This window comes from Oculina patagonica, chromosome 5 (assembly GCF_052425735.1).
Source record: "Oculina patagonica isolate OP01 chromosome 5, crgOcupat, whole genome shotgun sequence".
NCBI lineage: Eukaryota > Metazoa > Cnidaria > Anthozoa > Scleractinia > Oculinidae > Oculina > Oculina patagonica.
The window spans coordinates 13,232,776-13,244,912 of record NC_135762.1 but is presented as its reverse complement, the minus strand read 5'-3'; the positions used below and the strand labels follow the sequence as shown (position 1 = coordinate 13,244,912).

Here is a 12,137-nt window from a genome sequence, read left to right as displayed (position 1 = left end):
CCAAACACGATATCCTTTTGCGCGCAACATTGTTGTTTTGGTGCATTGTTCCATTATCGATTAGCAATTTGCTCCAGCAACTTGAAAATTCATTTGAAATTTGATCGAGCAAGTAGCGTGTCGTTTCGACAAGTCCGGGCTTTTTCTTTTCTCGTATAAACTGAAATAAGATCCCTAATTTCCCTGATGTGGTCAACTGTTTATCAGCGGACTGCAAGAAGTAAGAAGTAATATGTTACATCGACTGAAACAAACAATCAGCAAAGGCAAATTCTTTTCTACCTCTTGATCGACAGTCCGACCGACCTTTCGAAAATTAAGAAAAATAAGAAAAGAAAATATTAATATGTGGGAGCAATCAATTGCCCGCTTTTCTCATTTCCTTCCAAATTTAATTTGCTTTGTATACATTTTATAGAAATTGTGGCATTTAAATTGTGGCATTTATATATACTCATAACGACGTTTTCGTTTTCGTTTTCTGATCAGAAGGAATCGAAGTTATTTGCCGTTACTATGAAAAACACTATGAGCACAACCCGCTGATTCCCACAAACGACTTGCGGGAACTCATGCGGCTCATACTCGAAGAAAATTCTTTCAAATTCAACGAAAGACATTTCATACAAACTCACGGCGTTGCTATGGGAACTAAGATAACAGTCGCTTTTTCTGTGATTTTTATGACAGATCTTGAAAAGCGACTCCTTCAGGCTAGCCCTATTCAACCTTTTGTCTGGAAACGATTTATTGATGACAAGTCATGTTTTCTCTGTGGAAGATTCCCATGAAAGAAGTTACCGATTTCGTCAACTTCGCAAACTCCTTCCACCCTACAATTAAATTCACTTGCGAAATGTCATCCGAGCGCGCGGTTTTCCTTGACACCGAGGTTTTTAAAGGACCTCGACTCACAACTCTCAAAATCCTTGACTTAAAAACGCATTTTAAGCCCACTGAAACGTTTCAATATACGAACTTCTCATCTTGCCACCCTTTTAACACTTAAAGTGCCACTATGATCAAATTTTCGATTTCCATTCTTTTACATTTTCGTGTAGAATTAGACTTGCTTACTCACCTTGCCAATTTTCAATCCATTACGAACATCAGAAGTCGTTTTATTTTAACTTTTATTTACGATAATTTACGGCCGCCATTAATCAACCTTGTTCCAAGGCTTGGTTGCGAATAGGGAGAAAATGACGTCAAAGGCTCCAAATACCTCACGGATTAAAATTATAATAACAATATGTAGTGAAAATCACGCGAAAAGCAACAAAAACTTTTGGCTTATTTTTCGTGCAATGTTCTATGCATAAGGGTTATTGACCAAGCGTGAGGTCAAGATGGCAGGATATTGGCCAAGTTCTTTTTTTGCGTGTTTATGGACCGAGACGAAGTCGAGGTCCATAAACACGCAAAAACGAACAAGGCCAATATCCTGCCATCTTGACCGAACAAGCTTGGCCAATAAAGGATTTATTATATGACTTTTTTCGAGTACTGAAAAGGAAGTCAGTTGCTTGCACGTTCAATGGCGCACGCTAAAATCATTTCATTGGTTTAAAAGTTTAACGAGTGACTGCAACAGCGAAATTAACCTCTTTTTAACCCTCAAAAGGATATTGAAATGGCTAAAATTGCCAATCGACGTTGAGTTTGAAGCCTTAAAACAAGAATGTCGTCCATTCCATCTGGCCGCCAGCTTTTGATTATTGGACGTTTTGCAAAGTATTTGCTCGCTGCTGGCCCTTTAGTGGTGCTAACCTGCCGACACGGTGACACGAGCTGAATATTGAAATTGTGATTGTTGAAAGCGTTTGGGACTTATAAATTCACGGGAAGAGCTTGAACTTTCCTACATCATTGATTTAAATGTTCGACCCGACTTTATTCGACGTGAGCGTTAAGGGCTTTGGTGAAAAAATGTTTTAAAAGCTTTCTCCATCAAGATGTACACAAACGACAAGTTTGCCGAATTCTTTATTCTTCAGGTATGTCACTGTCAGACTTCTCTCCTTTTTCCGCCAAACAAAACCGATATCATGTCTTCAAGTCCCTTTGCGTTTTAATTTTTGCATTTTAGCTGGTTGTTGTGGCAAATAAAATTCACGAAATTCGTTAACATTTGTTGTTTTTAAAATTAGTTTGTTCTCGTTCGCTTCAAGACCTATTTCTTTGTAATAGGACTCGCTTTCGCTAGAAACAGGCAGAACATATTTGTTTTGTTTCGGTAAATGGTTTCATAGCTCAAGTTTACGACGGAAAAGCTTTTTGTAGTAGCGTCGACGTACGCGACGGAACAGAAAACTTTTTTGCTTGCGGGAACACAGCGGGCGATCCCGAGCGGTCAAGATGGCTCCATCTTGACCGCTCGGGTAGCCAATCAGAGCACGCGATTCGTTTCATCTTGACCGCTCACGGAGCTAGTCATACAATAATGATTGTTATTATAATCTCAACCCGTGAGGTATTTGGAGTCTTTGACGTCATTTTCTCCCTATTCGCAACCAAGCCTTGGAACAAGGTAGATTAATGGCGGCCGTAAATTATCGGAAATAAAAGTTAAAATAAAACGACTTCTGATGTTCGTAATGGATTGAAAATTGGCAAGGTGAGTAAGAAAGTCTTATTGTACACGAAAATGTAAAAAATGGAAATCGAAAATTTGATCATAGTGGCACTTTAAAAGGGTTTTATCAAAGGAGAAGCATCGCGTCTTTTGAGAACAAACTAAGTCAAAGAAAACTTTGAAACAAGCAAACGAGACTTCGAACAAAGACTCTGCGAAAGAGGCTACCCTTTAACACTCGTTCATAAAACTGAAATACAGTTCACCGACAGGAAAGAGGCGCTTCGACACAAAACAAAACAAACTAAAGAGATTCTACCGTTTGTTACGACTTACAACCCGGCCGCACCGAACCCGGCTTAAAAAGATTCTTATGGAACACTAGCACATTATTCAACAACAGCCTAAACTCAAACAAATCCTTAAACAGCAACCGATTGTATCTTATAAGAAGGAAAAATTTGCATACCGGTATGATCAGTTTAAACCAGCCCTAATTTAACGGTCGCGCAAAAAATGTTTGTTTTGCCGACTTCGCATTAATTGGGCTTAATATACTCCTGATCACAGAAACACTGGATCCGTTTAGTTGATCAATTAAATTGCGAACGTAAAAGCTGAGGTCTTGTAGACTTTAATAAACGTTCAAAAGCCTTGGTAGATAATTTGCACAATTCCCAACGTTTCAAATATCCAGGACTTGGAGTGATTTCTTTTAAATGACTGGCCTGGATGGCAAACGTGGCATGGCTTAGTAGCCAAACCTGCAGAGGCTATATTCACCGCCTAGCGCGGTGAATATCGTGTCATAGTCCGAGCTTCTCGACCAATCAGAATTGAATTCACCTCTGGAAATTGTACTAACTCTTCATATCATACGAAAGCGGAATTCAATAATTGTTTTTTTTATTCATTCAAAATATTTCCAGAGCTCCAAATACACAAGTGAATTTAATAGGGTTTTGACAGTAGCCCGCCAAAGTACACAACATACAACAAATTTCGCATTAAAATTTGATTTAAACTTCAAAACTCGGTTACCTTCATAAAAATTTCTCGTTCTTTATGATGTCGATATTCAGCAGTTGCTTGAAGTGTCTAGTGAAGCTAAATCTGACGACACAAAGCGATGTTTTCAAAAAACAGTTTAAGGGCCTGTTTACATGATTCCGGAATGACTTTCATTCCGGAACGAGTTCATTCCATCCCCATACATTTCTCTGTATCTGTTTACATGATACCGAGACGAAAGTCAAGTCATTCCGGAATGAGCTCATTCCGGTTTTCATTCCGGAATGAAAGTTTTGTTCTGGGATGACATTTCATTCTGGTATCATGTAAACATAGAACGAATTTCGTTCCGAGATGAACTCGCAACTTGTTGAACCGTATACGGACTCCACAGTTTAAATTCAGAGCGAAAAAACGTAAAAGCATTTTCTGTTTAGCCTAAAGAAGCAGCTCTATGGTCCAATTACTCGTCAAAACTGCAGATACGGCCATTAATGGGCGCAAAAACATATTTGCGCGAAACATGCGCCATCTTGTTTTGATCTCGCGCGAAACATGCGCCACCTTGTTTTGATCTCGCGCGGAAATCGTGCACGTAAAAATGCCTTTGGTTGAACCGGACGACTCTGTCATGTAAATGCAGAACGAATTTCATTCCGGAACGAAACTCGTTCCGGAATGAAATTCATTCCGGAATCATGTAAACAGGCCCTTACATCGTTCTTGCTAAATTCGACGTAGAATTTTCGTAAAACCGCTCCAAGTCCTTTGCTGTGGCTGCTCAGGAGTTTGTTTTTTCTTGAAGATAAGCTTTGAAAATCGTTTGACTCGTCCTCGTTGCCTTTTTTGTGTTAACACTGTCCTTGTCTTCCAATAATTTGGTAATTTTCTGCTCGTCGAACTGCACAAATCTCAAATCGAATCTCTCCCGCTTTTAAGTCGTTCTGCATCAGAGCAGTTGCCGTGTAACGTGGAACGCGGTTTCGATCGGTTAATTTTTGATGTAGGACAAAAAATGACGTCAATTGTCGTATATAATTTATTCCAAATTTGGTCGGCGCTAGCCGGTTAGCTGGAATTAACCGGGGATTGAGAGCCAATCGGAAATGAAGAAATGTTTTGAATGTACAACCTTCTAGTCTTAGCGCTTTAATTTTTGAAACTACTCAGCTCGTTTAGTTTTTTACCATTCTGAGTAGTTTTTGCCTATATAAGTGAGTTTATTTTATGTTGTAGTAATTATTTCAATTTTGTTAATAAAATAAAATGGTTGTTGCATTTTTTTGGTTTTTCATTGATTGACTGATTTGGTTTCTTTTGTTTGTTTGTTTATTTGAGGGGAACCGTGCAAACAAATTAGTCGCAATTTGATTTTTTTGTAGTTAGTTATAAGTTTTTGAGTCTAGTGTGCTTGCGCACTAGCCTTGCAACTGTCATTAAAAAACTGATAACATTAATTCCCAACGGACCACTTACAAGTTTGATTCCAAGAGAAAAAAATAGGTCACCAAGGGTGACATGAGTCTAATGCCGTATGGCATAGTGATACAGATTGCGCGGTTTTCGTAAGCCGGTTAAAATTGGTTAGAGGTTTGTGTTCGGGAGTTTAATTTAAAATGCTTATAGCAAGCTAGGGGCATCGTGGATGATTATGGATGAAAACGAAACAGTCATAAATGTTATATGCTTCACAAAATTTAAAGTATGAACAGGAGTTGATGTTACTTCTTCCGTATTGTCCGTAAAAGCAGAAACGATTAAACATTTGGACAAGATTGCGTGACGATTTACAAAAAGCATGTTCATTACAACAAGGGTTGAAGAACTTCACATCGTTTTCTTTCAGATTTTTCACCATTTTGATGATGACTCTTGAAACAGATTTTGCAATAAAAGCACTTGAAATAGTGACTGTTACTCCATTGTACTGTAAGCACTTAGTGACAGATTTTCCTAAAAACGGGTGTAAATGCTCACGTCAATATAATGATGACCTTTTGAACGCTGGAAACTAGGCAATTATTATCGAGCTACCATACACAGGAGCGAAGACTGTTTATCATGATGTACAAATTTCGCGAATCATCACTTCCATATCAATGTAACCATTTTATGATTTTTCTAGCTGTAAGAAGAACTTAAGATCTCTGAGAGTCGTAAAAGCATGAAATTCGATTTCAGTGTATGGCAAAGGCCGGGACAGTGTAATACTGCAAAGCGGCCAAACAAACGCATTTTGATTTAGTCGCGTAACTTGATTTACATTTATCCATGTACATCTTTTATTTTTGAAGGTTTTTGTTTGCACTGTAAAGAAAAAATTGGTCAAAATTCGAATGACTTTAATACAAAAACCGAGGTAAAGTTTTCTATTTTTTAAAACAAAATAAATATTTGGTCGCATTGTGTAAATAAACGCGAGTCGCCGTCGGAATATTTTTTCTCAAAGACGTCTTGCTTTTTAAGAAAGACGAAAACACAAGTGCTTAACTGAACTGAAAACGAAGATTTATTTTCACAAAAAGCTTACAAATGTCTTAACTGGAAAATTATTTCGTCCTGTTCAAGTGTTGAATAATCGTGACTTGAGAAAGAACTTTTAATTATGCGTGGGAACACGTGTCGCTGATTGGCTGTTTTTAATTGAAACTAATCGTGCGTGTCCGTACGGAGTCCGTTCTTGCAGCTGATCATTGTTTTCTACATTACAGCGAACGATTATCGATCCCGAACCATTCCCTTGGGATTGCTAACAGCTTTTTTCATATAACAAAGAGTAAAATGCGCATGCGCAAAGCGCACGCAAGCATTAGACTCAAAAACTGACGCTGCAAACAATGCTTCCCGTGCAGCAAAACTGGGAAGCATTGGCGAAACATGCGCGCGCTAAGAATGTTTCTGGAAACATGTTCCCTCGTTTTGCCAGGCCTTATATCGAAATCAAAGCAGCTATAAATAAAACTGGACACGCACGATTAGTTTTATTTAAAAACGGTCAATCAAAAAGACTTGTTCTCACAAAGAATTAACAGTTCCTGCTCGAGTCACGGTCGAATACACGGTTGTACTTGCACAAGACGATTTTTGTTTTCAGTAATAAAGGCATTTAAGCTGTTCGCTATTTTAGACCACTAGTACTTGTGTTAAACATTTGGGGTTATTTTTAGTCGCCTTCGCTTTTGTCGTCACAAGAGTAGAAAAGACAGCAGCACCCGATGCCTGAGATTTTCTGACGCCATATTTCCCATATTTTGTGCTTCCACTTACCCTTGTGCTTGCGTCGCCAGTGAAAACCAGGCTTTAACGCCAAACGTTTATTTTGTCAAAACACTAAACTTTACCTGGTATTTTGTTTTTCTTTTTTTCTTTTAGAAATTAAAAAGTCGTAATCAAAAAGAAAAAGAAAATACAGGATACGCACAATGTGTTTGCAAGAAAACCAATCGTAGTTACATGACTAAGTGAGCCTGATTCTTCGCTTTGCCGCTAATTTGTCGCTCTCTCGCATCTCATGAGCGCACAAAACAAATGTATCAGTGCTTTTATGACTTTCACATACCTCAAGTTCTTCTAGCGGACAAATAAAAGGTTATCAAAGGAAATCATTGTAAATGCCGTGAAAACTGAACATGGCATCAAGCAAACGAACGCATTTCCATAATCTCTGCAAATGACTGCTAGTAAAAGTTTTTGATGCAAACAATCTGCCTATTTTCAAGCACTTAATGCAGGTAATGAGCTAAACGAAATAATTTGAAAAATTATAAAGTACTCTCTTACCAGCACAATAGGCGATGGCACAGGAATACGTTGGCCTCAGGAAGTAGACATAAAATGTTGTACAATTTCTCACTTGAATGTTGAAAGAATCAGCACAACCTTTGCTTATGTTAAAGAAGTTCACGCAGGCCTTCCGAGTTACTGTCCCTTCTTGTTCGGAGGGGTGCGTTCCTTGTATCCAAACTGGAGATACAGTGCCACAGCGGTTTGGGCTTACAATAGATGTCGGCATTTGTTCACCTACGAAGCTCTTGAAACGGTACCATCCCCAAGCCAGAGCTCTATCGCACAATGCTACTTGGCCGACTTCCCAAATACTCTTAATACTGCGCCTAGGCTCCTCTATCACTGTGTGATTTCCTTCGCCGCAGCATCCACTGCAGTCAAGCTGACCTCGAGATTTCTCCAACATAAAAAGCATAGACAACTTAAAGAACAACAAGCTACCAACATACATTGTACCGACCAGTAATTAAAATGTGTACACTTTCTCAAAAGCCCGTCTCAGAGTCAAGGTTTAAACTTCTGTAGATTGGTGTTTACGATCGATGATGATATATTACCAACGAGACGCTTTCATTGGCTGCTTTAAAAATGCACCCAACTGTATCAGTCGTCAATGAATCTAAAAATTATATTGTGATACTATGACGACATTTAATGAACTTCCGGAAAATAAAACTTCACCGGCTTTAAGTAGTTTCATCCTACTTTATAGGAATCCGCCATTTTTATTTGCCATAAAATTGCTCACTCATATTAGTCATATGGATTTTACACACAGAGAGACACAGTCTTCGTTCTTTGTGCTGTTTTGCTTCGATGCCCCGTCGCTTTGACTAATAATAGAAAGCTTTTCAGACAAACGATATTTTACCAACCTTTGAACCCATTTCAGCTCTACTTTTGCATAAATCGAAACAAGGTTGTTTAATCGTTTCTCTAATAATGTCTCATAAAAATAATATCTTATTAACCAATGCTGAACCTGACGGAGGTATGGTAGTGATTAATATTTGTTATCACACCTTCAAAAGTGAAGGCCCACATAGTAAAACGGCTTCGACAAAAACACAAGTCCACAATGTTGTTGAAAGGGTTATGCTTGATTAATTTAACTTCCGCAAGTAAAGATATCGGTGTTTTGTAAGCCACTGCCTAAATAATATCGCCATAAAATTTGTTTTGTGTCATAAACAGGCCCTTACATAGTGAGGTTAATGTGCTTTCTCGAACTCTTTTTAGCCCATGATTATAAACTGCTCCTTCATGTTTATTGGAGTACGCAGCACAATGCTAATTACGTGACTTATCACTTACGTTTATCAAGCTAACAAGATAAACCAAGCGTATGAATATTGGTTCCTTCACTGAGTAAGAATAAAGCATTTTTATGGTATTTACTGACGACGTCCTGTATGCTCGTGAGCAGCATGAAACGAAACTGTGAGAAACTAGCTATTATTACGAAAAAAAAAAGACAAAATATCCCTAGTCCAAAATTATTTGTTTTCTGATACAGCTGTGAGACTCAGTGAGATTCCGGCTGATCATGCAAACAGTAACATATTAATAACGAATACAAGTGGAGTTATTCTCGCAAAACGGCCATTTTGTGTTCACCTTGTCTGGTTCAAACTACGTGGGAATAAGGAAATGATTGGGATAAAGCAGTATAAAGCAAAGTACACTGCAGGGGAGCTACTAAGATGCTTTTACTTCGACAGAAACAGAAACGAGCAAGTAATTGACTATTAGTTCATGTACCTTTATTTTGTCTTAATGCAGCGTTAAGGGGACGTGGTTGTGATGCACGGCGAAAGTGTTTGGTGTACGCTTTTGTTGACTTTTCTGACCTTAACGCTACATGAAACGCAATAGGTTCCCGCCCGGGAATAGGTTTTCTGCACGCATCCGAGCAACCAGTTACCAAGGCGTTACGGCTACTTAATTTAACCATAGTGTGTTAGTGCAAAGCAAATGATTTTGCACGGCTGGAGACCTTCAGAGACAACTTTAATTTTGTCATCTCTATTTTTAACATTTTCCCTCTATTACAAACTGTGTCCATAGCATCTCTCGAGAGAAAGCATCTATATTGGTATGTGTCGGAACAATACTTAGTTGTCAAGAACAAATGCGAGCTGCATCAGTGTTAATTTTTATAACCGTCTTTATTTGTTGCTTTCGGGCTAATGTATCATTTGCCAGACTCACTTACAGGTCATAAATATTAGTATATTTAACTGTTCCTTTAATCGTTGAATTACCAACATCAACTGAGCATTTCGAAACATAAAATCACTTTATAATTAATTACACTACATTCAAGACTTTCTGTTATGTTAACCACAACCGAAATAATTCTGACTTACTCTGCTAATGAGCTCTTTTGAACATGCACCTGAGGCTATTTAGGTAATCACAGTCAACAATTCTTAGCTTTCGACTAATCTTTCTTTTAATCGAAGGCTTCTTAAACCATTAATTTCAAGTGATTCTGCATAAAAAGCACATTTTAGGGAGTTTTTAGTTACATGTACATATCAAAATATTGTCATTCATGATCCACTCTGCGACTTCCTGTTATGTAAGCTGAGACCAAAATAACTTCGCGCTTAATTTTGCTCCATTTCACAAACAGAACCTTATAAGGTAGAGCTTATGTGCCCTTTTGAACTCTTTTCAGCTCCATCACTTAATCGTGCTGCGCATCTTAGAAAGACGTGCTTTAAATAATAATTAACTAAAGACAATTACCATATGCGTAATCACTGATACTTGTGTTGGCGCGGAAATAGCTTAAAGGAAAGAAATAAAAACAGCGTCAAAAATAGCAGGTTGTGGGTATAATTTCTTTTTCAAGGAAAACAAAACCTTGTAAGTTTCAGAGGAAAGTATACCAGCATCAGAAGTAGCACGCTATGGGTAGAACTTCTCCTTCGATCCAATAACGATAATAACGATTGTGTCCCTACATATGAAAATGTTGTGGATACTATCAGATTTTAGTCATTTTACAAAAAGTAATAGTGATGTAGTGAAAGTTAACGAGGATAATACGAGCATAATTAATTTAACGGGTGTGTGTAAGGTTTGGAACGCTGTGTAATCATCGTCACTGACAAAATTTAGTCAATACTTAAGAACTTGTAGAAAACAAAAAAATCTGTTTGTATCGATCTTAAAATTTGAATTTACAGAGTCGACAATTTTAATTAAATATTCCTTTCTGCATGAGTGCCTAGCTGTGCAGCTGCCTTCGCGTTATTCTTACTTTTTTATTCTTATTCTTATTCTTATTAGCTCGTTTTGTGGAGCAAGATGTAATTTTAAACTACAAAAAATGATAAAACTATTAATCATCCAACAGCTAAACGCCCGTGAAAAGTCTTATACGTTCCATTTGGCTTCAAACCATGGCTAAAAGCAATTCAACTATAAATAGCGCTATTTCACAGTCTAACGCGTACGGCTTAATAAAACGAAACATAATAAATTTTGTATCGCAGTAGTATTTAGTTAAGGAACACGCGGTAGCTCCTTGCTTGCGGGAAGCTTCATGAACGACCTTTGTTCAGGTCGTTTGCATTTATGAGTATGTGGTGGAAATTAATACAATGCTACACGAAAATTGCACAGCATCACATTTTCCAATTTTTCGTTTGGTTTTTGTCACTTTTTCAGCGACAAAAAGGACAAAAAATGACCAGAACTACTTTTAGCTTTAAATAGTAATTTACACCTTATCTTAGTACATCTGCGTGGGAACAAGCGTACTGGAAGGGTGAGGGAGGGGCAGTTATTTTTCTTTTCTTTTTTGTTACTGATTTCATTATTATTGTTTTGGACACGTTTTTATCCTATTACTTTATCAGGGAAAGAAACAAGCAAGTAACTGACTATGAGACAGTGAATCTTTATTTTCGCTTAACGCAGCATTGTATCACTGATTCACAAGGAAGCAAGACAAAAGTCTTTGTTCTATGTTTTTGTTCGCTTTTCTGGCCTTGACTATGCGCAAAACACAATAGGTTGCGGCGTGTGTCCATTCAACTAACCTAGGCGTGATGATTACTTAATTCAACCGTAGTATGGCCATGATAGTGCAAACAACAGTTGTAGACCTGACAACATCTGGCATCTTTATAATTACAGGTCATATTAACGTTCCCTTTGCCGTTTCTGTTGATTGCTGATTACTATCATCAGCTGAGCATTCGATGAGAGTAGCTTTAATTACCCTGATCCTAAGACCTCCTGTCCGGTGTAAACCACAATTGAAATAATACAATTATCCACCTTCTCTGGCGCTGAAAACAAAGCTTTATATGGTAAAGCTAATGTACCCTTTCTAACCGGCTCCAAAAGCCCATTGACGTAATCACCGATCATATCAAAACAAGGAAATAACTTCAAATATTGCGATAAATAATAAATTTCTCCGCTTTGGAGCAAACTTTCTTAAAAGCGGAGGCTTGTCAAACTACATCTTGGGGGAGTTTAAAGTTACATGTTAAAAAGTTGTCGTACGTGATCCAAGTGACTTCCTGTTTTGTAGCCAAGACCAAAATAACTTCGCCCTTTATTTTGTTCTGTTTCACAAACAGAACCTTATTAGGTAGAATTTATTGTGCCCTTTTGAACTCTTTTCAGCTCCATTACTTATTCGTGCTGCGCATCTTGGAAAGACGTGCCTTAAATAATAATTAACTAAAGACAATTACCAAATGCGCAATCACTAATAATTGTGTTGACGCGGAAATAGCTC

The 12,137-nt window shown here is 37.8% G+C and overlaps 1 protein-coding gene across 16 annotated transcripts in view; it reads right to left on the bottom strand.

The window, feature by feature from the left end:
* Nucleotides 1–7,902, bottom strand: part of LOC144655576 (von Willebrand factor D and EGF domain-containing protein-like) — a 118,204-nt gene extending 110,302 nt beyond the window's left edge. For 3 of the 16 annotated variants that reach the window (XM_078515836.1, XM_078515837.1, XM_078515839.1), the window contains exon 1: nt 7,367–7,898. In XM_078515836.1, coding sequence (XP_078371962.1) covers nt 7,367–7,823 — 457 coding nt within the window. In that variant the 5' untranslated portion in view covers nt 7,824–7,898. Of the gene's footprint in view, nt 1–7,366 lie in introns of all 16 variants that reach the window. The other 13 variants (XM_078515830.1, XM_078515842.1, XM_078515835.1 and 10 more) reach the window with 8 other exon arrangements.
* Nucleotides 7,903–12,137: the final 4,235 nt, after the last annotated feature.